This window comes from Pogona vitticeps, chromosome 1, assembly GCF_051106095.1.
Source record: "Pogona vitticeps strain Pit_001003342236 chromosome 1, PviZW2.1, whole genome shotgun sequence".
Taxonomy (NCBI): domain Eukaryota; kingdom Metazoa; phylum Chordata; class Lepidosauria; order Squamata; family Agamidae; genus Pogona; species Pogona vitticeps.
The window spans coordinates 126490561-126515024 of record NC_135783.1 but is presented as its reverse complement, the minus strand read 5'-3'; the positions used below and the strand labels follow the sequence as shown (position 1 = coordinate 126515024).

The 24464-nt window shown below is 41.0% G+C and overlaps 1 protein-coding gene across 2 annotated transcripts in view; it reads right to left on the bottom strand.

The window, feature by feature from the left end:
- The window catches only part of CSMD1 (CUB and Sushi multiple domains 1), a 1337717-nt gene that overhangs the window by 214060 nt on the left and 1099193 nt on the right, over positions 1 to 24464 (bottom strand). For both annotated transcript variants that reach the window (XM_078386602.1, XM_020797818.3), the window contains 3 exons: positions 17382 to 17573; positions 13314 to 13440; positions 9304 to 9506 (listed from right to left, as the gene is read on the bottom strand). In XM_078386602.1, coding sequence (XP_078242728.1) covers positions 9304 to 9506; positions 13314 to 13440; positions 17382 to 17573 — 522 coding nt within the window. The remainder of the gene's footprint in view (positions 1 to 9303; positions 9507 to 13313; positions 13441 to 17381; positions 17574 to 24464) is intronic.

Genomic DNA, 24464 nt, shown 5'->3' with positions numbered 1-24464 from the left:
CACATTATTAACATTATTTTCTTAAATCTTTGGATAACTTTAAAAAAGGTAACGGAGATAATTTGTTTATTTAATGGCTCTAAATCTTTCTCCTTACAAGGGAACTCAAAGGTGTTCTGTAACAAGAATATCATTTGAAGCCAGAGTATGCTCAGGCACTAAAATATATCTAAAGTAAAAAAAATGCAAGCTAAAACACATTGACAGCATTATCATTATCACCATGCTCCTGATTTAAGAAATGCTTTGCTCAGCAACCAGTCAGTTGCCAAAATCCTGCCTGAATGAAAATGGTCTGTCTTTGAGCTTATCTGGGTTCATACAGGTGTAGACATCCTTCAGATCGTATGACTCCAAGCTGCTTAGGCTTTTTGGTGACCACCAGCACCAAATACTAGTAAATAAATTAAAAACACCCCACAGAAACGTAACACCAGCATGCCAAACCTACAGGCAAATTACACAGCTCCCCAAATTCCCAATGTCCCCTGTAAATTCCAAAGAGGCTCTCATCAACTTCAGCTTATATGTTTTATTTGAGGGGCAGCTGAGAGTACTTCAAACCAAAGTGCTGGGCTATATCCATTCACCACAGTTATTTTCTTAAAAAGCTTCTCAAGCCCATGGGCCTCATAATCATAATCACACTCAGTACTTAAATGCACGCCACAGCAGAGAGATGGAGAGTAGCAGATTGGAGGCCCTCAGCCATAAACAAAATGAATTCAGGTTATCTGAAAGAATTCCTTCTCCCATATGCATTCCCGCACAAATTAAGATAAGTGGATAAGGCCTGCTTAGAGACCTTTGGTTTGCTGAACTAGGGAGTGACTGAGGCTTTCCCCCCTTTTAATGATGCAACCCTTTCTTTAAAATTTCTTCCCTACAGAACTGTGTCTGAGTGACTCCCATCGGAATTTTTGAAAGGCAGATTATTCTTTTTTCCCCTCTCTTAGAAACGGCCTTTGAGAATTATGAATTTAGTTCTGTTCCTCTTCTCCTAGTTCAGGATAAATGCTGCAAAGAAGTGGTAGGTACTGAAGCAGCCCAGAGAATGGCAGAGAGAAGGCACTCAGTATTCTTTCAGGCTGCCTCAAATATTTGGGTGAATGCTTTGCTTTTTGTTGTAGAAAACTTGTCCTCAGAATATATTTGAATTATTTTATTAATTTTCAATATATTTTGTTTAAAATGGTAGTTCTGTGCTTTAATCACCTTTACTAAAGAACTCCACAATGTATTTACTTCCTGAAATTTGATTTCCTTCTTTCATTAGAGATTGTTATTTCCCTTTACATGTATTTCTACATGTCTTGAAGGTTTGGGACTACTTAGGCATCAGAGATCCACAGAACTGTAACTCTCTGATACCTGCAGCTTAGAGGAGGGTACGGGAAATACTCTCAGAGAGCGGACGATTGTCCAGCAAAAGCCACCATTCCCCCCAGAACCTATGTCTTACAGTTGACCTGGGAGGGCCAAATTGGGCTTCTGAATTCTAACTAGCATTTAGAGAGGCAGAGCAACACACAGACATTTGAGCTTGGGTTTTGTTTTGTTTTTTTCTTTTTTGTGGTGGTGGAGAACTTCCTGAAAGTTGGTAGTCCCATTGTCTGGTTTGATATCTTCTGCAGTAGGGTTGAAATGTCTTGTGGAGAGCTGGTTGCAAGGTTCTGTAATGCTAGGGGCTTCTCTCCAAATGCTCAGCCACTGAGGAAGGGAAATACTGTGACAGGAACAGTGTTTCTTCCAGATTGGTACCACTCAAGCTGTTTCTCTAGCAAGCAATTCATTCTGCTGACTTAGGGGCTGGTATGGGATTTTAATACCTAGTTTGAGGAAGTCCTAAATGTTATGGTTCCGCTTGATCACTGAGCTAAAACTGTAGCGTTTCTGATGCAAACGTTAACACTGTTATTTACAGTGTCCTTCTACTGTGTATCTTTGGAGGAAGAGTATGGTGGTTTTGGTTAAACCCTTGGGGCAATCACTTCAGATTAATATTCCCTACTCCCTATACATGTGGGTCATTGCGGCATGTTGTCAGAAGCATTACAGTGATTGGCAAGTGACAGTAGAATTGTTACTGACATTGCGTATGTGTGTTTGTGATTATAATTATGACTGCAATACATTTTTTCTTAATGTCTTTTGTTTGATATCATTACTGGGACAAGACAGGATCCCAACTAGTTACAGCTACAGAAACTCTATCATCGTAGACGTCATCATATTGAAAACACAAGATTGTCTTTTTCCACTGCTTCAGTTCTCCCATATATACACAGAGGTGTATAAAATTAATTTTCAAGGAACACTGCAGTAATATTAAGCAGGCACTCATTTTCTCATGCCTCTTCTAAGGTTCTGAACATACTGGGGAATCAGGGAAACAATGCCAGAGTAGTTCAGAACACGGTCTCACATAGTATTACCCATCCTTCAGACCTTAAATGCTTCTGGGAGAACAGCTCAAAAGAATACATGAGGAAGTCCAAATGCTGCTTCTCCATTTTTAATTGTTAACACTCTAAAGGATAAAATCATCATCATTGACATCATCTACATTTTAGAACAACAGATCTGGAAGGGCCTCAATGGATCATCAAGTCCAGTCCATTGAGGAGTCTCAGTAGGGAATTGAAATCCCAAACTCTGGCTCCTCAGCCAGATGCCTGAACCATGATCCATGCTCTGCCTGTTTCTTTCAGACATAATTCATCTAGTGATTGAAATTCCAGCAATAGTCTATTATGTTATGCTGGTGTTGATACTTATGCAGGAACCAAGTCAGTATCCTTCCTGGCTGGAACTGTCCTCCATGCTAAGTCTGTGGCACGCTGTCACAGCACATATTGTGACAATCACATATTATGGTAGTTTGTATCTTAACTGTTACACACTTTAATACTTAATACAATCCTGGGAAATTCAGGTTGCCATCCTACTTCTGCTTACCTTGGGAGGATGTTCCTGAACTCAGTGATCAAAATGAACACAACATCACAGGAGTAAAAATCTCTGCCAGTACAATTACTCTTTTGCCAGCAGCTGCCCACTTGTGCAACTTCTTGTGGAAATCGTGCTCATTTTTGCATATCAAAAAAGGCTTTAGATGCCACTGGTACTCTCTTTCAGAACTCTAAATATGTGCCATGTGCCTTGCACTATTGCAGTGGCATAGCCAATGGGGCCATAGAGGCATATGTTTGCAGCATTCAGGGCTTGACAAGTATATATACTGGGCTAGGCAGAACAGTCCTGGATGGCAGCTATTATGATGCATGTAATATTTGTTGAGCTTGGCAGCTTGGCAGTACACTAGATGCTTTGCATAGTAATTCACGAGAAGAGATACAGTAAGTTATTAATCTATAACATTGTAAGCAAGCACGCTGAAAACACTGTATTTTAACCTTGGTATTTTGAAGGACTTTACTCAGTACATCCTATGCATGTCAGAAGTAGGGATGTAAATCTTTACTTGTGTTGTTGTCCTATGAAGGGCTGAGGAGCTGCAACTCTTCTCTTCAGCACTCTCCTCTTTCTTCTCTTCAGAAATTTCCTGATGCCCTTGACAGAGTTCTCACATTAGTGAAGATGGTGCTTCTGAGTTTTGTTTTAACCACTTGATTGTGTGCAGCTTTTGTAATGGACCTTTTTGCACAGCTGTGCATAAATTACACAACACTGCACAATTCACGCACAAATCACACTATTACACCAATTCCACAAATTGTCCAAAAGAAGGACAACTCCTGGTTTAAGAATTTGAGTATTAATCCTTCCTGGAATAGACTGACTGAAATGGTTAGGAGTGACATTAATTTAAATGGATCTACTCTAGCAAGGACTTTGGATTTGGCCTCCTGAAATTCATGAGGCATGGCCTTCTGCATAGGATAGTAGTATGGTTCTATCTATGAGCATGTGAACTGACATTATAGCTGCACTGGTATTCAAATACCTGCAGTCTTACATACAAGCTTAAAATTACTGTGGCTCCATGATTTCTCTCTCTCTCTCTCTCTCTCTCTCTCTCTCTCTCTCTCTCTCTCTCACTCACTCACTCACTCACTCACTCACTCACACACACACACACACACACACACACACACACACACACACACACACACACACACACACACACACACACACACAAATTGGGTCTATGTGTCCTTTACTCCTGTAGAAAGAAACCAGCTTAGAGACGGGGCTTCTGAACACCTGGCTATCTTGGAAAGGGTTAAACCAACTTCCTGCCAGTAGGAATCTGCTCAACCTGAAACTGTCAGAACAGTGTTGCTTTCAAAAACAGACAGACAGACATGCTAGGGAATGGGGCCAGTCACAATTTGCACCGAGGCCCACTTGCACCGGCCACAAACGGAATAGCTGCAAAACAAACATGAGTGAAGGGGGAATACTAACCTTGCACTTTGTTTCCATTGAAATAAACCCCCTTGAGAGAAAGAAATCACTCTACAAACCCTTTTGGCAGGGGGACATAGCTTAGGCCACCACAGTCCAGAGGCACCTCCCTGTATCCTGGTGGTGGGAAACCAACAGGGCAGAGGCAGAGGCAGGTGCTGCTGCTGAAACAGTCTTTTTGCCAGACCGTGTCCTGTGGCTCTTGAAACTGACAAATGTGCTCCATGTGCAAGCAGTAATGCTCATGATCATCCTAGAGGAGTGAGAGGCCGCATCCTGCTGTGCAATAGCAGTAGCTGTGGCTCCCAAGGTGCTAGTCCAGTCCAATGAACTTGAGAATGTGCTCTCTTTATTCTTTTTCGGCTCAGTTTTCACATCCCTCTAATGAATGCTTTCAAATATGCCATTTTGTGACCAGTTGGTTAGCTGGTGCAAAGGCTATCAACTAAAGCCTCACTCCTGTACAGGCTGTTCAGTGCTTCTACTGGTTTTAAACGTAGCCTCTTAATCACTGGTGGTAATTTTGCCATTACGGAAAGATACCTGGCCCATTACAGAATGCTGAACAGGTGCTGAATTTCTCTTCTGAGCCCTGTGCGGCTATTACTTCTGGCATGGAAAAGCCAGCCTAAGGTACACCACTGGCATGGTAATTTGCTATGATACCAGCAAATATTCTCTCTCTCTCTCTCTCTCTCAAATTAACAAACTCAGGTACAGTATGTACCATTGTAAAGATCCATTTGAAAAGGAAGCATCTCCAGAAACACGTATCTGGTTCTCTGCTACAGCTCTGACTATTTGGATAAGGTTGAAATACATACACACATACATGTTCACTCCACAGTAATTATTCAAAACGACTATTATATCCCATAGGCTTTACAGAGGCCAAACTAGCTAAAGAAGGAAGGAAGAGGCCTGTGTCGAAATCAGAGGCATCTGTAAGACTATTTGGTGAGAATGACTAAGACTGTACACAAAGAGAGATAAGAGAAAATAAACATATGAAGGATCCCCTGTATGCTGAGACTACATCTGTGTGAGAAAGGCTAATTGCTGAAAGAACATTAAACACCTTGTTATAAAGGTGATTAGATGTGGGCACTTCGTATTCATTTTCCACCCAATCCCTCTCCCCAGAACTGGCCAGACCACTTACAGGGCTCCACGGGGCACTCAACTCCATCATCATCATTGCCATTCTGATCCCAGAAGCAGCCCAGCTGGCCCTTCCCCTGCCCTGCACAATTGACCACTAATCGGCTGAGTGGAAAGACTTATGCTCCCACCTCTGCTCTGAAGTGTTTGGCTGTGCAGGGAGGTGGGGAAGGGCCAGCTGGGCTCCTTCTGGGATTGGTGTGACAAAGAAGACGATGGAGTTGAGTATCACAGGGAGCCCATGAAGTGGTCAAGCTAGTTCCGGGGGACGGGATTGGGTGCGATTGGACCACCAGGGAAATGAATACAAAGTGCCCAAGTTATATGGTATAACTGTAGAAGAACGAACAGTTTAGCCGTATTATTTTTCTCTTCCTGACTGTCAAGAAATTGGAGAGGGGGCATCTAGGCAGCAAGATGAGAAGATCAGAAACACTTGCCTGCTAGTGCCCCTGTTACGAATCAACTAATATGAGCTTAGAGACTCCAAGAGCAGAGGTCTTCTGTGACGAAAAGAAATGTGCTATTCAGTTAATAGGCATTCCATTCTCTACCTACTTGCACCTCCCAATATTTCAGTGGCTTGACAGCTGACGTTTGTCAGCTACCCCAAGTTTCTAATAACTATTTTAAATATCGTTAACACTGCAGAGTAAAGGTCAGGGATGTGCGCTGAACTCCATTTTGTATCCTTTTATGCTTGATTAAATGGTAATTAAGTTTTAATGAAAAGTGTTAGGCTGATTACAATTAACATAATCACACTAGTCAGTTTGTGTCCTTGTGGTGTTTTACATGCTGTGCTGAGCTGGCAAGACAATGGACCCCGGATAGGCTCCAGACATTATGTGAGCATAAGACATTTGCATTCCTCCAGTTTGTCATCTCTGCTGATATACCTAATGGAAGGCACAAAATAATTATATGTATGTATGTACTATAAATACAAATACCATAAAGAGCATAAATGTGTGTCTGAAAAAATGTCAACCTTAGAAAGAAATAAACCTCATCTGATGTTTTCCTCATGCTTCAAATATGACCAAATGCCAACTTTTTCCAACACAAAACAAAGAAATAAAATCCACATCACAAAAATTATTCACATAAAAGTTTGCAAAATTAAACAACTGCACACAAACTGTTTGTAGCTGCTTTGGATACACTATTCCATGGCACTTCAAAATTAATATATAGGTGCAGGAACAATATAAGCAAAGCCAGCATCTTCCTACCTCATTCATTATGGCCCGGTGGTAATGCATGAGTATCATGTCTCATAACGGATGTAGTTTTCAATTTGAAGAGCATGTGTTAAGCAGCTCTTACAGAGGCCAGTCAGAGTGCTATTAATTCAATGAATCAAAATAACACAAAGCTCTGATTGGACACTTTAATAAACCTGTCTGCATTTTTCCTGTACTGGCTGAAGCTGTCAATGAGCAAGGATTTTTCTCTTGAATGTAGGGCCAATATGCTCTGTTCAACTCATACAGATCTCACTGTTGCGGAGAGATTCCTGTGATACTGAAGCAGATGAATTACTTAAGCAGCCCAACAATTTTTTTTTAAAAGGTTTTATCCCAGGGTTGCTGCAGAAATGACTGAATTGCCAAAAACATGTTCATCAGGGCCAACAGACTGACTCCTTGCCCACCTGGCTGGCACCTTTCTTTCTTGGGTGGATAAAAACTAGGAAAAATATGCCATTTGTAGCTTTTCTTATTGTAGTTTACAAGCCTGAGATGAAAGCATTCACAAAGGAATCAGTTCAGGGAATGGAAATCCTGAGTAGTTGCACATGGCTTTCCTTAATCATGGGGCATGTTTAACATTTCTACACATATTTTGCTGGCACTTTCGTGGAGGAAAAGATTATTAAAGGCTAATAATCATGCATCCTAAGTTTGTATTAGCTCCTGGAGGCTTCTGAATAGCAGTGGCTTGGAGGCGTGATGGGAAAGTGCTTTTACACTTATGTGCCCCTTATGGGTCCAGAATAAGCTTTTGGTCTGTCTGTCTTTAGATATGTTTGTTTACATGATAAGTGGTGTGAAGTCTTACTTGACCTATGGTGATTCTAACAGTGTTCCCAAGGTATATGAGATGTTTAAGGGCTGGTTTTACCATTGCCACCCCCAGTGGTTTCCATGTCCAAGCAGGGGTTTGAACCCGGGTCTCCCAAATCCTAGCATGGCAGTCTGTCCAGTATATAGCACTGGCACTTCCTATGTATTACATATATGTAAAATATGCAGTTATTTTTAACTCTCCATGTTCAAAACCGGCAACACCATCTTCCGTCCCTAAGTGGTCTCACCAATCAGCACACAGATGTACAGTTGATTTGAAGTAGGGCAGGGGTGGTTAGGATCAAAGTTGCAGGGATACCTCTGGGACAGTCCATCAAAGAGACATGGAATATTCACATGCCTCCCTTATTGGGCAATGAGGATATAAAGCAGCATGAGGTGACAGCAACTATAGCTGTACTCATATCAGGTGGTACAATGTCTCCAACTCTGGATGCTGTGCAATGTTGAAGGCATTTGTGCATATCAAACTAGGGGCTATTCTGACACATATTAATCTACGTACATTTGCGAGTTCTAACATTAAACTGATAACATTAAACTGCTAATGTTTGGCAAGGAGCATAAGTAAAACAATTTCTAAGACTATTCAGTTGAATCTTTATATTTACATGAATTCTATATGAAAAATGCCACTTTGCCATAGAGAGCATGTCATGCCCTCCAGGAAGTATGATAAATGGCAAGGATTTCAGTCAGTAGAGGGTTCAGAGCCCCTAAGCCGAGCAGTGGCAGAAACCATCACTCTTTCCACCTCTCTTTCTCACACAGGAAGGACAGCCTGGGAATAACATGTCTTACAGCTGATATTAAACACTGGAGGCTGTAGCTGTAGCATCAAACATAAACTGAAATCTTCAGTCTCCAAAGCTTTCTAGATAAGCAGCAACTGATGCTGGAATACTCCACCCATGTCTGTCTCAGGAAACCTAGGTAGAGATGCTTTTGCAGTTGGGTGGATGCACTTGTCTACAACCAATAGTGAGGAGAAGCCTTTGTTAGTAAGGCCTCTCTCCCTCCCTCCTCCCCCATCCATGTAGATCTATATATTGCCATTAGGAAAAACACATACCAATATACAGTATTCTTAAATCCAAACAATCGCAAAATGGAATTAAAGCAGAATGGCTTTTTGTCTGATTTATTAGCTTCATTTGTATCTCCCATTTTTTAATAGTAATAATAATTTAGAAAAGCAAGGGGAAAACAATATCAGCTCTTTTTGAAACTAAGCCTTGGATCCCATTGCTAATCCTAACTAGAGCAGACCCACTAAATCAATGGGATTTATACACATGTTGACTTACCATCCAGAGCTGATGCAATTAGTCTACTCTAGTTGATTTTGCAGTTGGACTTTAAAAAGCCTTCACTTTTTCTTAAGTACAAATGTCAACTAACATTATCCAAGATACACAAGTATATAAATGAGATTATTACTTCCATTCTTTTAGAAACAATGTTTAAGGTTAGCTAATACAATACATGCATTCAGTAGATTATGCATTCCAATCAGGATCCAGATTCCAGAAGGACATACCAAAGAAGCTTTCAGGAAAAAATAATAATTAAAAGTCAAATGTTGATGGTACATAAGGACAATACAAAATTCACCTACTTGAGTACTGTATAGAAAAGCCGGATTTGCTGATGAAGAAATCACTGTCAAATTGTAAGGTCAGCGAGTTGAATGTGCTATAAATGTCCTCCGGAAGGGCAGAGCCACTCCATTCTTTAAGTAGAATACTGCTCTCAACAGGACCGTCCCACACTTTTAGGATGTCATGAGCCACCTCAGTGTCAAAAACAATAAAATGCAGACTGCAAATGAAAGAATAACACATGATATATGCCACTCTTGGCTACCCTTCCTACTTGGGTGTTAAAGAAAAGGTCCAGATTAAAAACTAACAGTTCAAGATAGTTAACCAGACAGAAAGAAGAATGCATAGAATAAAAATCATAATAAAGTAAATGAGCGTAAGTGCACTTATTTACTGTATTGTGACTTGATAAAATTAAAACAATGTAATAAATTATGACCAAACCCAACAACAATGAAAAAAGAGCTGCTGTCAATATTCTATTCTTGCTAGAAGCTAACTTTGCTTTTTGTTTTCCATGCGGACATCTGGTGCCTCTGAAATGGAGACTGACAGTACAATTCTACGTGGACCCCTCTCCCCAGCCAATTAGCCTGGATCAACAGAAATATAATATTTTTTTTTCCTAAAGTGTTTTCTAGTCCTGTGGCATGTTTCTCAGATGTGTTTCTCAGATGCATACTTGAGGAAGTGGACTTTAATCCACTGAAAGACCATGTTAAAAATATATCTCATTGTAAGGGTGCCACAAGACTCCCCACCTACCTCTTTTTGTGAAGTGAAAATGTTTGCTCATCTCTAAACAGCTTACTAGACAGCCAGAGGGAAGGTGGTGGCCCAGCATCACCTTGGAAGGCTAGGCACATCTCACAGCATGTTGTGTGACATCAGCTCTCCAAATTGCGTGAAATCTTTCTATTTTATGAGATTTCCCTCCCTTCCCTCCCACCATCTGAAGAAGGAAACACTGTCTCCCTCTGGCTCTGCTGGCAGAACAATCCGCTTTCCCATTCCTTTTCTGCCAGGAATGTACCAGGCAAATGCTCAAGGACATTAAACACAGATGCCTGGCTGAAACATCTTTAAAGGCCAGGAAGAATTTCTTCAGGACAGTCAAATGACAGTCAAGGGGTTGGTCTGTTTTTTGCCTTTCCTGGTCATGGTCATCTTGGCACAGCCACTTTGGTGAATTATGCACTTCAGTTGCCCCACAATATATGGAGCCTGTTTTACATTTAAATTTTATTACATGCAGTGGGGATGTGACAGAATGAAGAAGGATGTGTGTGCAAACCAAGGTATTACAGGACTGGCATAGATCATGCCTGCTTGCATTGACTGGACCCAGTGTTTAGGCAATGTCCAAGTAGCTTCAGCAGGTAAGACTTAATAATCAGGTTTAAACGTCAGCTTTATAGTGTCCAATCTTTAATGGTTGTGTGGAAGTGTAATGCCAGCAGGTTTGTTTATCACGCAAGTTCTACTAACTAAAATTCCATTCTACACAACCTCTGAAAACACAGGAACCCTGTTTCCCCTTTTATGTGGCTATCCTCAATAAAATAGTTACACCAGCTATAGGCTGATATTTTGAGAGACGGTCTTGGGTCATCTGTGGTGTACCAAAGATCCCAGCTGACCCAAGGCTGCCTGTGTCCACCCATTTCCCCACGCCCTTAATACTTCATTTTGAGGAATCTACCACTAGCAGGAACCTTATTGATGACAGAACATTTGTGAAGTCTTCTGCTGGCATAACTGGAGCCTCAGGAACAATTGCGACCCCCAAGAATGAACACACCCCTTGCTGCTGGAAAAGCACCTATCCAATCTGCCCACCGCTTCACAATAGTTGTCCAGGAGTGTTACCAGTATCATATTAATAGCATAATTGAACACACGTCTGCTCAAATATATGTCTCATTGGATTCCATGGGGCTTGTTCCCAGGTATGGGCACATAAGATACAGTTGATGGGGTGTCCAGGAACATTAAACGTAATCCAAAGAACACAGTGGTGGGCTAAACTGGCTGAAAACAGCTTGAATCCCATCCTTCTCCACTGAAAAGGCTGGCAGCATCCATTAGATTAATTTACTGAAAATTAATCGTTCTTTCACATCTCATTTCAGAAGAAATGTATAGTGTCAGAGACTGCTGCATTAATCTGAAGGAGAGAGTGAGCCCAAAAGAAATATTTATCAGTTCTGCTCCTATGGCCTTGTCAGTACAATCTCTCATATTGAAAGGTGTTTCTTAAGATTAGATATTCATAGTCAGATGTGAACCGGACTTTGGGATTCACATTAGGTCATGTAATGCTAATCTGTTACACTGGAAGTCAGAATATGGAGACCTGAACATACCTGAAGGCTGACAATAAGTATCATGTTCATAGCTCTAACTTTATATCAAATTTGGAGACAGATGCTGACTGCAAGAGAAAGCTAAATAAGTGTTGTCACAACTTTCACGCTGAATACATCACAATCCACATTTTAAAGACATTAAAATTATGTGTGATGTGAAACACTTTCTACTTTTAATCTAAAGCGGTCAACGATGGGAGCTGTTTTCCCACTTGCTATAATAAATACTGACTCTGATGCCTGTTAATAAGTAAATATTAAATCTGTTTTCTAGCTACAGATAGCTGTTTGTAATTTCTTATTTCATTCTATATTAATTTCACATTTGCAGTTCCTATTAAAATGCAAATGGAGCACTGAATTCACTTGTGATTGAGTGAGTGTCTTTTGGTCTGGTGTTGGGGGAATACATTTATCTTCCTCTTTCTTGGAAGAATATGAAATAGTGTGGAAAATGTTATGAATTTCTCTGAATATGTATAAGGGAAATATTTTTCAAGCATGTTTCTCTTTCAGTTAAAGTTTAACCTATTTATGTAAAAATATTAAATACTTAAAATTAGAGGATGGAATACATTATTGAAGAGTATAATGAATCATGATTTTTCTGCACTAGTTTAGATTTAGAGTTTGCATCTATACAGATATGTTTTAACATTTCACCACTCCAACTAGAATGGTATCTAATTCATTCATCTTTCTTCCACCAAAACAATGGGAAGTTGCCTTGCAGTGAAAACAAGATTTCTAATGGTTCACAATCTACATTATGAAAAACTACCCTCTTTCTAACATGTTTCTATGATTTTTAATAGCAGTGGGACTAGCATTTACTTTTGTCAGTGTGGCTAAAGGCAGATCTCCTATGAGCAAGTGCATTTTTGATGTTTGAGTGCTCAAATTTGGGGCTTCATTTTAAATTATATACATAACCTATGTTTTAAAATTGTTTCACACAGTTTTGTAACCCATGTTGAGATCCTATGACATAGGGTAGGCTAGGCTATAAATAAATAAATAAATAAATAAATAAATAAGTAGATAGATAGATAGATAGATAGATAGATAGATAGATAGATAGATAGATAGATAGATAGATAGATAGATAGATAGATAGATAGATAGATAGATAGATAGATAGATAGATAGATAGATAGATAGATAGATAGATAGTGGTTTAAGACTTTATGCAAGGAGATAAAACATGATCTCCTTTTCTCATACAACTAAGAGCAAAATGAAAGCCCCAGTACTGATATTTAACAGCAATAATAGTTGCTTTTCCCCTGGACGGTTTCTCTCCTGACACATTAATTTGCAGCATAATCCTAAGGATGTTTACTCAGAAATAAGTCTCAGTGATTTCAGGGAAGCTTACTAAGCAGTAAGTATGCACACCAAAATATCTGTCCATTTGGTTCCACTGCTTTCTTTAATATATTATACACTAACACTAATACACTTGATTTTTAGTGGGGAAAATTATGGGGTATTATTATGGCAAAATTATTTTGCCATCTTGCAACTTAATCACTTAGGAAGGCAGCAGGTATGGGATCACTATGCGACAGTTAAATAGTAACACACAGTTGTTAGTTGAACACACAATGCTATGACTTTGGGACTGTATCTAATAGCTGAGGTAAAACACCTACCTAATTGTTCTCCCTGGTTCTGCTTCTATAATCCAATTGCAATGTAGATTATTGTCATAAGGAGCAGGGTAACCTGGAGACAAAATGCGCCCTGAAGTAGCAGCATGAATTCGTCCACCACATTCAGCTGAAAATGAAAAAAAAAGATACAATGTTTAGAGAGACATGCCAGGCACATTCACTTATGAAAAAGTTGTATGTAATACTGTAATAACAGAAGGTGAATGACCCTGTTGACTAAACCTTTTCAGAATCACGGGTACCACGGTTCTGAAAAGAGATGGCTTAGAGTAGTAGAATGGGTTGAACCTGCTGGGCAATTTTAGCTTGACAGTATCTCTACAGTTTTGGACATTAGCTGCATGGTGAGATCCTCACGGATGCAACAGGACTATGAGGGAAGAAGGGTTGTCTTTTCTTCTCTCCCCCCACCTTCCCCAAAGATCTAAAAAATTTAAAGGAATCAGCTTGAGTTAGTTTACATCACCTAGAGTGGTCATAACTGACTAGATAGGCGGGATATAAATTCAATAAATAAATAAATAAATAAAAATTACCCCTGATCATCAGTTACCTCTGATGACAAGCTACCTATAACCTTTAGTGTGGTCCACAAACAAGGTGGTACTGGAAGTGCAATACCTCACTGGGCATTCTAGAAGCATCACAGGCCTCTTAGAAAGTAAATGGGGGAAGGAGGCGTGTCAAGATTAATGCTATGAATCCCTGTATGTGTGTAAATAATCAACATACCAATCAATTACTGTAAGCTCCTGTTACAGATATGGGCAACCTCAGAGTACACAGGCCCAAATGTTTTCTCTAGCTTCCACTGTAGGCCATACAGGTTTTGGAAATATTTTTTTTCATTCTTTTAATGTGTGAGTATCTATATTGCTATATCATCTCTCTTTCTATGAATAACAAAGCAGCTTCAGACCATTTAAAAAAAATTGGAGGGGAGAGGGCCATGGAAATCCCCTAAGGCCCCAGATGCAAAAATTAATAGAGATAGAGTAGAAACAATCTGTTTTCGTTTTACACTTTTATGGATAGGCTCTGGGGTACCTGTTGGGGCTGGCATACAGCCCATAGGCTGCTCAGCCAGACTCTTACTGCTTTAAAAAGACAGCGAAACCCTCAGTAAACACATGCACTCCAGGAGTTTTAATTGCTCAGCAAATTAGGGTGTGACAGTATTCTGTATAATTTGCTGTTTTAATAGAATCTGATTGTTTATAACTGATGTCACTGATGAGTGCCATGACAGTCGCTATGAACTTAGAATAACTTTACAGAAGCTTGATTTTATCTGAAAGTTACATGCAGACATCTGGAATGTTAAATGGTAATTCAAATGTAATGGAAGAGATAAAGAAAAATCCTATGGATGCTCCTTTTGTTTTCAATGACGTAAACATCTATTAGACTGCCAATTCAAAGAGGGAATTAAAAGAGCTTTCAATCAGTCTGTTTGCTTTGGGGGGGAATCCAATCTACAAAGGAGCAGGAAAACAAAAGTAACACAGTATTATCTTATTACTACAACTAAGCAAGAGTGCATAAGAGCAACAGCTTCCTGGACCGAATTTTGGCACATGTTCATTGTTCACGTACCAAAATTTATTGAGCATGGTAAAGTTGATCTTTACCATGACTCAGATAGTGTGGTTGATGACCTAAAGCCAGACATCCTGGAGAGTGATTTAAAATCTTAAAAGATGACGCTGTTAAAGTGCTACATTCAATATGCCAGCAAGTTTGGAAAACTCAACAGTGGCCAGAGGACTGGAAAAGATCAGTCTACATCTCAATCCCAAAGAAAGGCAGTGCCAAAGAATGCTCCAACTACTGTACAATTGCACTTATTTCCCACACTAGCAAGGTTATGCTCAAAATCCTCCAAGGCAGGCTTCAGCAGTATGTGGACTGAGAACTCCCAGAAGTACAAGCTGGATTTCGAAGGGGCAGAGGAACTAGGGACCAAATTGCTAATATGCGCTGGATTATGGAGAAAACCAGAGAGTTCCAGAAAAACATCTACTTCTGCTTCATTGACTATGCAAAAGCCTTTGACTGTGTGGACCACAGCAAACTAGGGGAAGTCCTTAAAGAAATGGGACTGTCTGGTTACCTTATCTACCTTATCTACCTCCTGAGAAACCTATATGTGGGACAGGAAGCAACAGTTAGAACTGGATATGGAACAAATGATTGGTTCAAAATTGGGAAAGGAGTACGACAAGGTTGTATATTGTCCCCCTGCTTATTTAACTTATATGCAGAATACTTCATGCGAAAGGCTGAACTGGAGGAATCCCGAGCCGGAATTAAGATTGCCGGAAGAAATATCAACAACCTCCGATATGCAGATGATACCACTCTGATGGCAGAAAGTGAGGAAGAATTAAGGAACCTTGTAATGAGGGTGAAAGAGGAGAGTGCAAAAAATGGTCTGAAGCTCAACATCAAAAAAACTAAGATCATGGCCACTGGTCCCATTACCTCCTGGCAAACAGAAAGGGAAGATATGGAGGCAGTGACAGATTTCACTTTCTTGGGCTCCATGATTCACTGCAGATGGTGATAGCAGCCCCGAAATTAAAAGACGCCTGCTTCTTGGGAGGAAAGCGATGACAAACCTAGACAGCATCTTAAAAAGCAGAGACATCACCTTGCCAACAAAAATCCGAATAGTCAAAGCTATGGTTTTCCCTGTAGTGATGTACGGAAGTGAGAGCTGGACCATAAAGAAAGCTGACCACCGAAGAATTGATGCTTTTGAATTGTGGTGCTGGAGGAGACTCTTGAAAGTCCCCTGGACTGCAAGGAGAACAAACCTATCCATTCTAAAGGAAATCAACCCTGAGTGTTCACTGGAGGGACAGATCCTGAAGCTGAGGCTCCAATACTTTGGCCATCTCATGAGAAGAGAAGACTCCCTGGAAAAGACTTTGATGTTGGGAAAGTGTGAAGGCAAGAGGAGAAGGGGACGACCGAGGATGAGATGGCTGGACAGTGTCTGTGAAGCAACCAACATGAATTTGACACAACTCCGGGAGGCAGTAGAAGATAGGAGGGCCTGGCGTTCTCTGGTCCATGGGGTCATGAAGAGTCGGACACGACTAAACGACTAAACAACAACAAAGTTGATCTATCCTGTTCTGTACCGTCTGTCCTACATTTTGGGATCATAAATTAATCATTTCTGAAATAATAGTAGAGTTAATACAAGCTTGGGTGGGATTTGGCTGTTTCCTGTATCTTTATTTTATTGCTGGAAACCACCCAGAGTAGGGGCAAGGGCACTAGACTTCCTGAAGGAAAACTGTTCAAGTCATAAAAGGACAGAAAGAAAGAAAGATCCTATGTGGTTCTGGAATTTAATCCAAAAACAAGGGTAAACGATGTTTTTCTTAATTACTAATTTCAGACAGGCCAGTTTTGAGGTCCAGACGGATTCTTCAACAGTCTGGGCATTTCAGAACTGTGTTTGTCTGGGGAATTTTGTCCTATGATCCATATAGGAAATAAATAGATGTGGAAGGCCTGAAACCGAATGACTATTTTCATTTTCACGTCTCCATTTATTCATGGATGACAAATTCTGAGTGGTTTCTGGACTCCATCCTTGGTTTCCCCCAAAGCATCTACTCCCCAACCCAATTTCTTGTCTAGGAACTAATGTTGAAACTGGTGATTTCTGTACAGGCAAAATACATAAAGAATTTTCAGATGCAAAGCCGAAGGGTCTGAGAAAAATCTTATGGGCTGGAACCCATAACCCCTAGGATGTATTATGCTCACCTAAAGCAAAATTTGACATAAATGTTAAAATCAATACTCACAGGCAACAACACAGAAACATGAAGAAAGGAGTTCCAGTAAGACTACCAAAATTGTTCTTGGATAATTTATATATCCATACTTTAAATGTTTTTTTTAAAAAAAACTGAAAATAAATGACATGTTATTTCAAAACATGTATCCAATAAAGTAATAATCAACAACCCACAAAGAAAGGTATTACATTAATAATCCCAAACTTGCATTATTTTCAGGTTATACCTATACACGTAGGCAAGGGTTTATCCCAAACTCTTCTGTCTCCACTTAGGCAGGTAATAATACTACTGCCATGCATCATGTAGCCTGGGTTGCAGCTGTATAAAATTACAGTATCTGTGTAATGTCCTTCATCACGGATCTTATAGCCATAATTTGGTGTTCCAGGATCTTCGCACTTCACTAAGTCGAAGCCTGCAAAAAAGGCAAAATACAAGTGGGGGGAAAAAACCTTGTAAGTTAATTGGATCCTGTGCTGAGGTGCACAAACAATTCATCATTTTGTTTCATCACCAGTAACTGAGAAGATTCTCTAACCGATTGTCGGTATTAAATATTTTAGAATAGTCAGGGAAAGTATCAAAATAGCTTCGGTCAGGATTTTATTCGTTCCCTCAGTCCCTATCATGGTGTTTTTTCCTATGACTTTGAATTTATCTGTTTCAAATACTGTTTCAAGTAGTGAAGCTACAGGAACATGAAAAAGAATGAGGAAATGTAATTTAGAATGCATTATGATTATAGTATATGATGGCATAGAGGGCAATGAAAGTTCCTGTGTGTTTTGAGAGGGAATATGAATCATATTGTACTCTCCATGAGCCTCTCGTTATGTGCAGAAGGATAGCTAGAATTCTCTTCCTGCTTGCCAGTCAGACACACCTGTACCACTTCTGACACTTCAGTACATACGTTTGCCATATCATCTTGTCGACTGGGTTTTAGCCATGTTCTAGGCAGAACCAACCAGCCTCTTTTTAGAGTGTCAACTTGTTGAGATTCCCAGTTGTCATTTTTTTTAAAAAAAAGAGTTAATCTCTAGGTCTTATAGAAGAAAAACATGCTATCATGGCTTCAGCCAATTGTTATACCAGAAATAAACCTTTCAGTGTGACTAGCAAAAGAGTGCTAATCTTGGCATGCTCTTCTAGATGTGTAAGCTGAGGTAAACGAGTAAACGTTATAGTTGTGGGAACATTTAGTTCTAGCTCAGGGGTCTCAAACATGCGTCCTGTGGGCCATTTGCGGCCCACCGGATGATAGTTTGTGGCTCCCGCCTTGCCTGCCCCCCCCCAAGCACCCACGCGTCTTCAGCTGTCAAGAGTCAAAAAAAGCCTCACCTCACTCACCGGTTCTCTCCCAAGACAGTGCCTCTTGCACCCTCCATCCAGAACTGCAGCTTGCCAGCCAGCCCGCCTGTTTTTCAATTGGCAGGGTGCAGTTCTGGATGGAGGGTGCAAGAGACGCTGTCTTGGGGGAGAGCTGGCAAGTGAGGCGTGCTGCCGGCCCTTTTCCCCGAGTGCCTGAGCCACCGCTGAGCGATGCCTGAGAGCAGAGCTCACTCCCGGCCCGTCTTCTGGGGAAGCGGCTCTCTGGCTCTCTTCCTCTCGGCACCCCCAGCACTAGCCTGGCCAGCGGCCGCCTCAGCACCTGGCATTGCTGCCTCCTCCTCCTCCTCTTCATCCTGCTTCAGCCGCCTCAGCTCTGGAGCTGCCTGGGCTCGCCTCACAAAGTTTGCTCCTCTGTCGTGATGGGGGTAGCTGCTGCTACTGAGTGCACCTTTTTTTGAGGGGGGCCCTCAGAGGAAGGTTGCTGGACCTCCGTGTGTGCATGCGTGCGTGCTCGCATGCCCCTGTGAGCCCCCCCGTTCTGTTTAATTTCACAGGTACTGGTGGGGGCTTTTCTCCTTTGGCAAGGCAAATTCTCTGAGGGTTTTTAAAAAAATGTAAGTCATGCCCTCCTTCCCCCCCCGCTAGGCAGTCACTGCCACTCCCTCTCTTCTCCGCTTCTTTGTCCTCCTGCTGCTGCTGGTGGTAGTGAAGAAGGAGCCGGAGGGGGTTGTGGCTGGCAACAAGGGCTTGCACACCCCTACTCCTCCTCGGAGCTCCAGTTGGGCTATGGAAACTCCTGGGTGGTTTCCTCAGGCTCTTGCTCCACTTGACAGAAAATCTGATGCAGCCCAGCCTCACCCAGACTCTGCCTCCAGCGGCCCCCAGGTAAATTGAGTTTGAGACCTCTGTTCTAGCTTGTTTGCATACTGCTCAAATCTGATTAGAACTTCCCGCATAAAAAGAAATGAACCCCTAGGAATGAATGCTGACTGGTGAATTATGGGAACTGTAGTCCGAGAGATAGAGAGAGAGAGAGAGAGATTTCCACCCTCTGTTATTATAAATTTGACTGGACTTCCAGAAATCTTAGCTACATACTACCATGCAGAAAGGAAGATTTGGGATGACAGCAGGAGGAGGGAGAAGAGGACGTGACGTTTATTTGCAATTGTGGACAGTGCTTTTGAATGAAATTGGATGCAATAGAAGCTAGTCACCATGATCTCACTAACAGCATTGGATGAAATAGCAAGATATCTGAGACTAGGTTTGTCTAGGTTTATATTTACAGTCAGACTATTGTACAATGACCTGCTAAAATATTATGAGTTTATCTGTATTGTTTACATAGCAACATATGTAAAACAATAGCCCACCCTTTTTCATGTTACATTCTTGCAACATTTTTTTAAATCTAATGTTCCAAGCACTACTTGTTACAAATCCAGCTTTCTAGCTACTCAACTACACACAGGCTGTCCTGCATCTGAGTTACTCAACAATGTCAAGGCTAAAACATAGGGAGGGGGATAATCAATGTGCTTAATTTACAAAATCAATTGTATGAAAATAAGTCTAACCATATTAGATGTGCACCATATATGAATCTTCAGCTGGCCACCCAGTTAGAAAACTGGAATACAGCAACTCTATTTATACATGAGTGGAAGCAGCACTTGAATGCAAGATATGTGCATTCAATATCTGAATCTGTTGTGGTGAGATGATGAGGGAAGAAGGTTCAGAAGCCATTTCTAATGCAGCACATCAGAATTGCTCTTTTTAAACATAAAGTCAAATGTGATGCTGTACATATGGGTCCATTTTGTGTGCTTTTCGAACTGGAACCAAAGCAACCACATCAGAAAATAAGCAGTCATTTCTCGATGCATGATCTGTGACTGCGATCTGATCTTTTTGGGAACTTACAGGAACAGATATTGATTGTGATGAAATTGTTTATTGGTGCGGGTGGTTTGACACAAACATCACACACACCCTCAGAAAAGCCATCAACAGAGTAGAAGGCAACTCGAATTTGAATGTTATTAAGTGATATTATTAAGCTGTTCACTATGAGAAATGCTGTGCACAAGGAGGAGGAATTTTATTCCATAGGTGGTGATATACTGCATGTCAAAACCAGAGGCAACTGCCTGTCAAATCTGCCTGTTAGTGGGGAAAAGTATCACCACTTATCAACACAACCATGTTTAAAAGGTTTAATGTAAGTGGGCTGCCCAGAGGCCTAAATCTATAATCACAGACCTGCATATCTTTAGAATTCCACCTTGCCATAGAAAAAGAATATTATTGAATGATAATGCAATAAAATGAATGCATTTGGCTCTCAGAAAAAAGGTGACCTTTAACAATATACTTAGATGATAATCTCTTTACAGAGGACAAGTGAGCAGAAAGGTATTTCAAATTCCAAAAGCTGAATTAAAAGTTAAATCACCACTGTTACTCTTAAACAGTCTTGCAAACTAGCACTTACTTTAGTCAGCTGTTCTGTAATGTCATCTTCTCCTCAAAAAGAAGTTGGGAAATGTGAGAAAAGTACACTAAGGCTGAAGACTGTACGACCAAAATGCTAAATCACAATGCTGTGAATGAATTGCATTAGCTCTCTATTGATATTAATTCATCTTTAGCAGTCCAAAGTGATGTATCAGCCTCATCCATTCCTCTTATAAGGGGACCCTGTCTTACCTAGGCAGCCCTTGTTACTGGTGGAGCAGGGGATCCCAGGGGACAGAATAGGAATAGTAGTGCCCTTGTGTAGCCCAGGATGAGAGAAAGCTGATCACAGGGGACTCCCCCATCCCTCTCACTGCCCATTGGCCAGTGTGGGAACAGAATTCCTTACTGGATCAGTACTGGCCAACAGTTCCCAGAAGCATTCAGCTGTGCTGACCAAGGTTTCTGGAAGCTGCACTCCAAAATATGGTCACCGTATAGCAATTCTCCATTGCCTGTTCTTTGAATACTGACCATGATCCTGAGTTTGGGAAAGTTAGTTTTGTTGACAGTGAAACGTGACTTCTGAAATATTACTTTCAGAGTTTCTTAAGACCCTTTACATTTTGTCAGAGAAAGGAAGGCTTGCCGCTTCACTTACTTTTTCTCTTATACTCCAGTTATCTCCTCATTCTTTAATTAAAAAACAACAACATTGTTCTGATTCCAGACGTGTGTTTCATGCACAGTGTGACACAGCCCACACTAGGCTGGAATTCCCCACAAGGAATGGATACAAAATTAATCTGGTAGCCATGCCAAGGTCTAGCCACAAACTGAGGTAGGAAAAAAAGTACAGTAGATAAGAAAGCAGCAAAGGAACTGAATCCTATAAGCCGAGCCAAGTTCACAACACATAAAAGCCTAATGGGTTGTTTATTGCAGAAATACAGTGGACCCTCGACTTACAGATGGCTCGACTTCCAGACTTTTCGAGTTACAGACTTCTCTGGCTGCAAAATTTAGATTCGACTTGCAGCCAGAGAATCGACTTACAGACCAGAAAAAAACCAAAATGGAACAAAAATAGAATAAAAACTGCCAGTTATGGGATTAATTGGTTTTCAATGCATTGTAGGTCAATGGAGATTCGACCTACAGACTTTTCGACTTGCAGCCACCGTTCCAATACGGATTAATTCCGTAAGTAGAGGGTCCACTGTATAGGATACAGAGAAATGGGATGTGTGAACAAGTGAAGTCTGAACAATCAAGAGAGCCAAAGGTTTAATAGAAACAGAGTTGAGATGGCCAAAAAAGACATGATGTTCCTAATAATGTCTCTATGCACTGCTCCTATATGCAGACGCTGGCAACTCCCAGCCATTCAGATCTGAAACTAGTTGAAGGCTGACAGAAGAACAGAGGTACTACCGCTAGAGTTGCTTACTCTTGAGGAAGTCTCTGCTGCAGGGTTTAATTATTTCTCGGCAAGACCATTCTGTCCTGCCTTTTAAAGCACCCCAGATTCTAATTCTGTTGCAGAATCCCTTTTGTATAAAGAGGCAGAGTCCTTAGCCTTCCTCTCAAGGGACCCAGCTCCTCCTGAACACCCATTTTCTTAGGTCCTAAAGAATCTGCTTTTGAGGGCTTTTGGGTCCTCATCAAAGGAGTACTTCTTTAGCAGGAACATGGCAGATGACTTATAAAAAAGCAACAGTTTCTTTAGTACAGGAGGGGAAACCCTCTAACAGAATTGGTCATCACCACGAAGATAGTTTAGGTGTGGCACACTCTTCCCTGTCCTCGTTTAGCTCTCATGCCTCTCTGGTGCCAAGTGGCAATGACTATGGAGTGAGGAAGTTTTGGCAGAGGTAGCTGTGTTAGTTCGTGCTAGCATGTGAGGCAAAAACAAAACAAAAATAAAAGAATAAAGACCAAAAAGTTGTGACACCTTAAAGAATAACTGCTATATGTTACTATGAACTTTCATGGACAAGTCCACTTCTTCCACTGAGAGGAAAGGAACTCATGCGTTTGGGTCTGTGTCCTAGGATGGAAAAAAATTTCAATGGCATTGAATTTTTCAAAGAATTATCCATTTAATGCCCTCCCACAACTTGCTGTAAGAAGAGGCACATTTATCTTCAGCATCTGCACATTTGCCAGGCAACTGCTGAGCTTCAGAGAAGCCATGCAAATGTTTCAAAGATGCAGATGGCTACTGTGAAGAAACTGAGAAATTGGGAAACATGGAAATCATTTTGAAAGTTCACGCTTCTCTGTGAAAAGCTGGCTGAGAAAGTGGGGGCCAGTATCTGCCCAGCAACAAAGAGGGAGTAACACCTGCAGTCTATCTCTTCTGAGAAAGACCTTCAAGGCCAAGTTGGCTTTCTCCCTGGTACCACACTAAGTAGAAGAGGATTTCAGATGTATGAAGAAGGAGCAGAACTTTTTCTGGTGTTTCTGAACCACTGAGGGAACTCACAGCCAGATTGGTAGACAATCTGGAACCTTAATGTATAAAAAGTATTTCAGAAGTTACTTTATTTGTTTTAGCTTACCTCTCAGGAGAAGCTAAGCTCAGCTGCTGTCTTGCTGTGCTATGCTTGGGAGGATGCATTCTATGTATGCTTCGGAATGATGCTATGCTTATGTATGAGCATTAGGTAGACTGAATTACCTTTGTTATTTTCTGGTGTGTTTTCATGATTATCTTAGCTTTGTCACAACTGTATTTTTGCTCCAATTGCTTTTGAAAACTTTTGAAGCATTTTGATTTTTGTCTTTTTAACACCTTTAAATATATAAAAAGTCTTAAGTATATAAAAATCTCTTCAACTGTCTCAGGTTTCGGCTCAAAAGATTTGTGGTATTAAAACCAGGTCTTGCAGTAACCAGCTAATAAGAGTGTTAGTGTTTTGTAGGTGTGGTGGCATGGTGGGCATATTGGTCAAAAATGCCTAGCCACCTGGATTTTTGGACTCCCCGAAGCACTACCAAGTCTGAGAAGGTTGGAGTGTTAAAAGACACTGGCATCAGGCTGGCTATAGTCTTCATCTCAGCTGACTCTCCTGGGTTCACCTGCCCCAAGAGAAGCAGTGTAATGTGGCCCAGTGGCTAGAGAGGGCCATGTTACATACAGCACTGATGTTACCTGTCTGTCATGGGTTTGGAGGGAAAGTTCCATCCTATGGGGAGTGGAAGGCGGGACATCAGGAGGAGGGGCTGTACTGTATATATATGTGGAGCTTGTGTGAAGAGAGAAGAGACGAAGCAGCAGCTGGGAAGAAGAAGCTGGTGTGGGAGTCTGTGTGTCAGACAGGGTACTACTGTGTGTCAGTCAGTACCAACCTGATAGGTTCAGGTGTCTGTATGGTTAGCCAGAACTGATAGGTTCAGGGTCTGTGCTTCAAGTTAAGTGTTCTGTGTGAACCAAACTGTGTGCATGTATGAATGAGACTAAGCCACGTTACTGTATCTTATTCACCTAATCATTTTATTTTTCCCT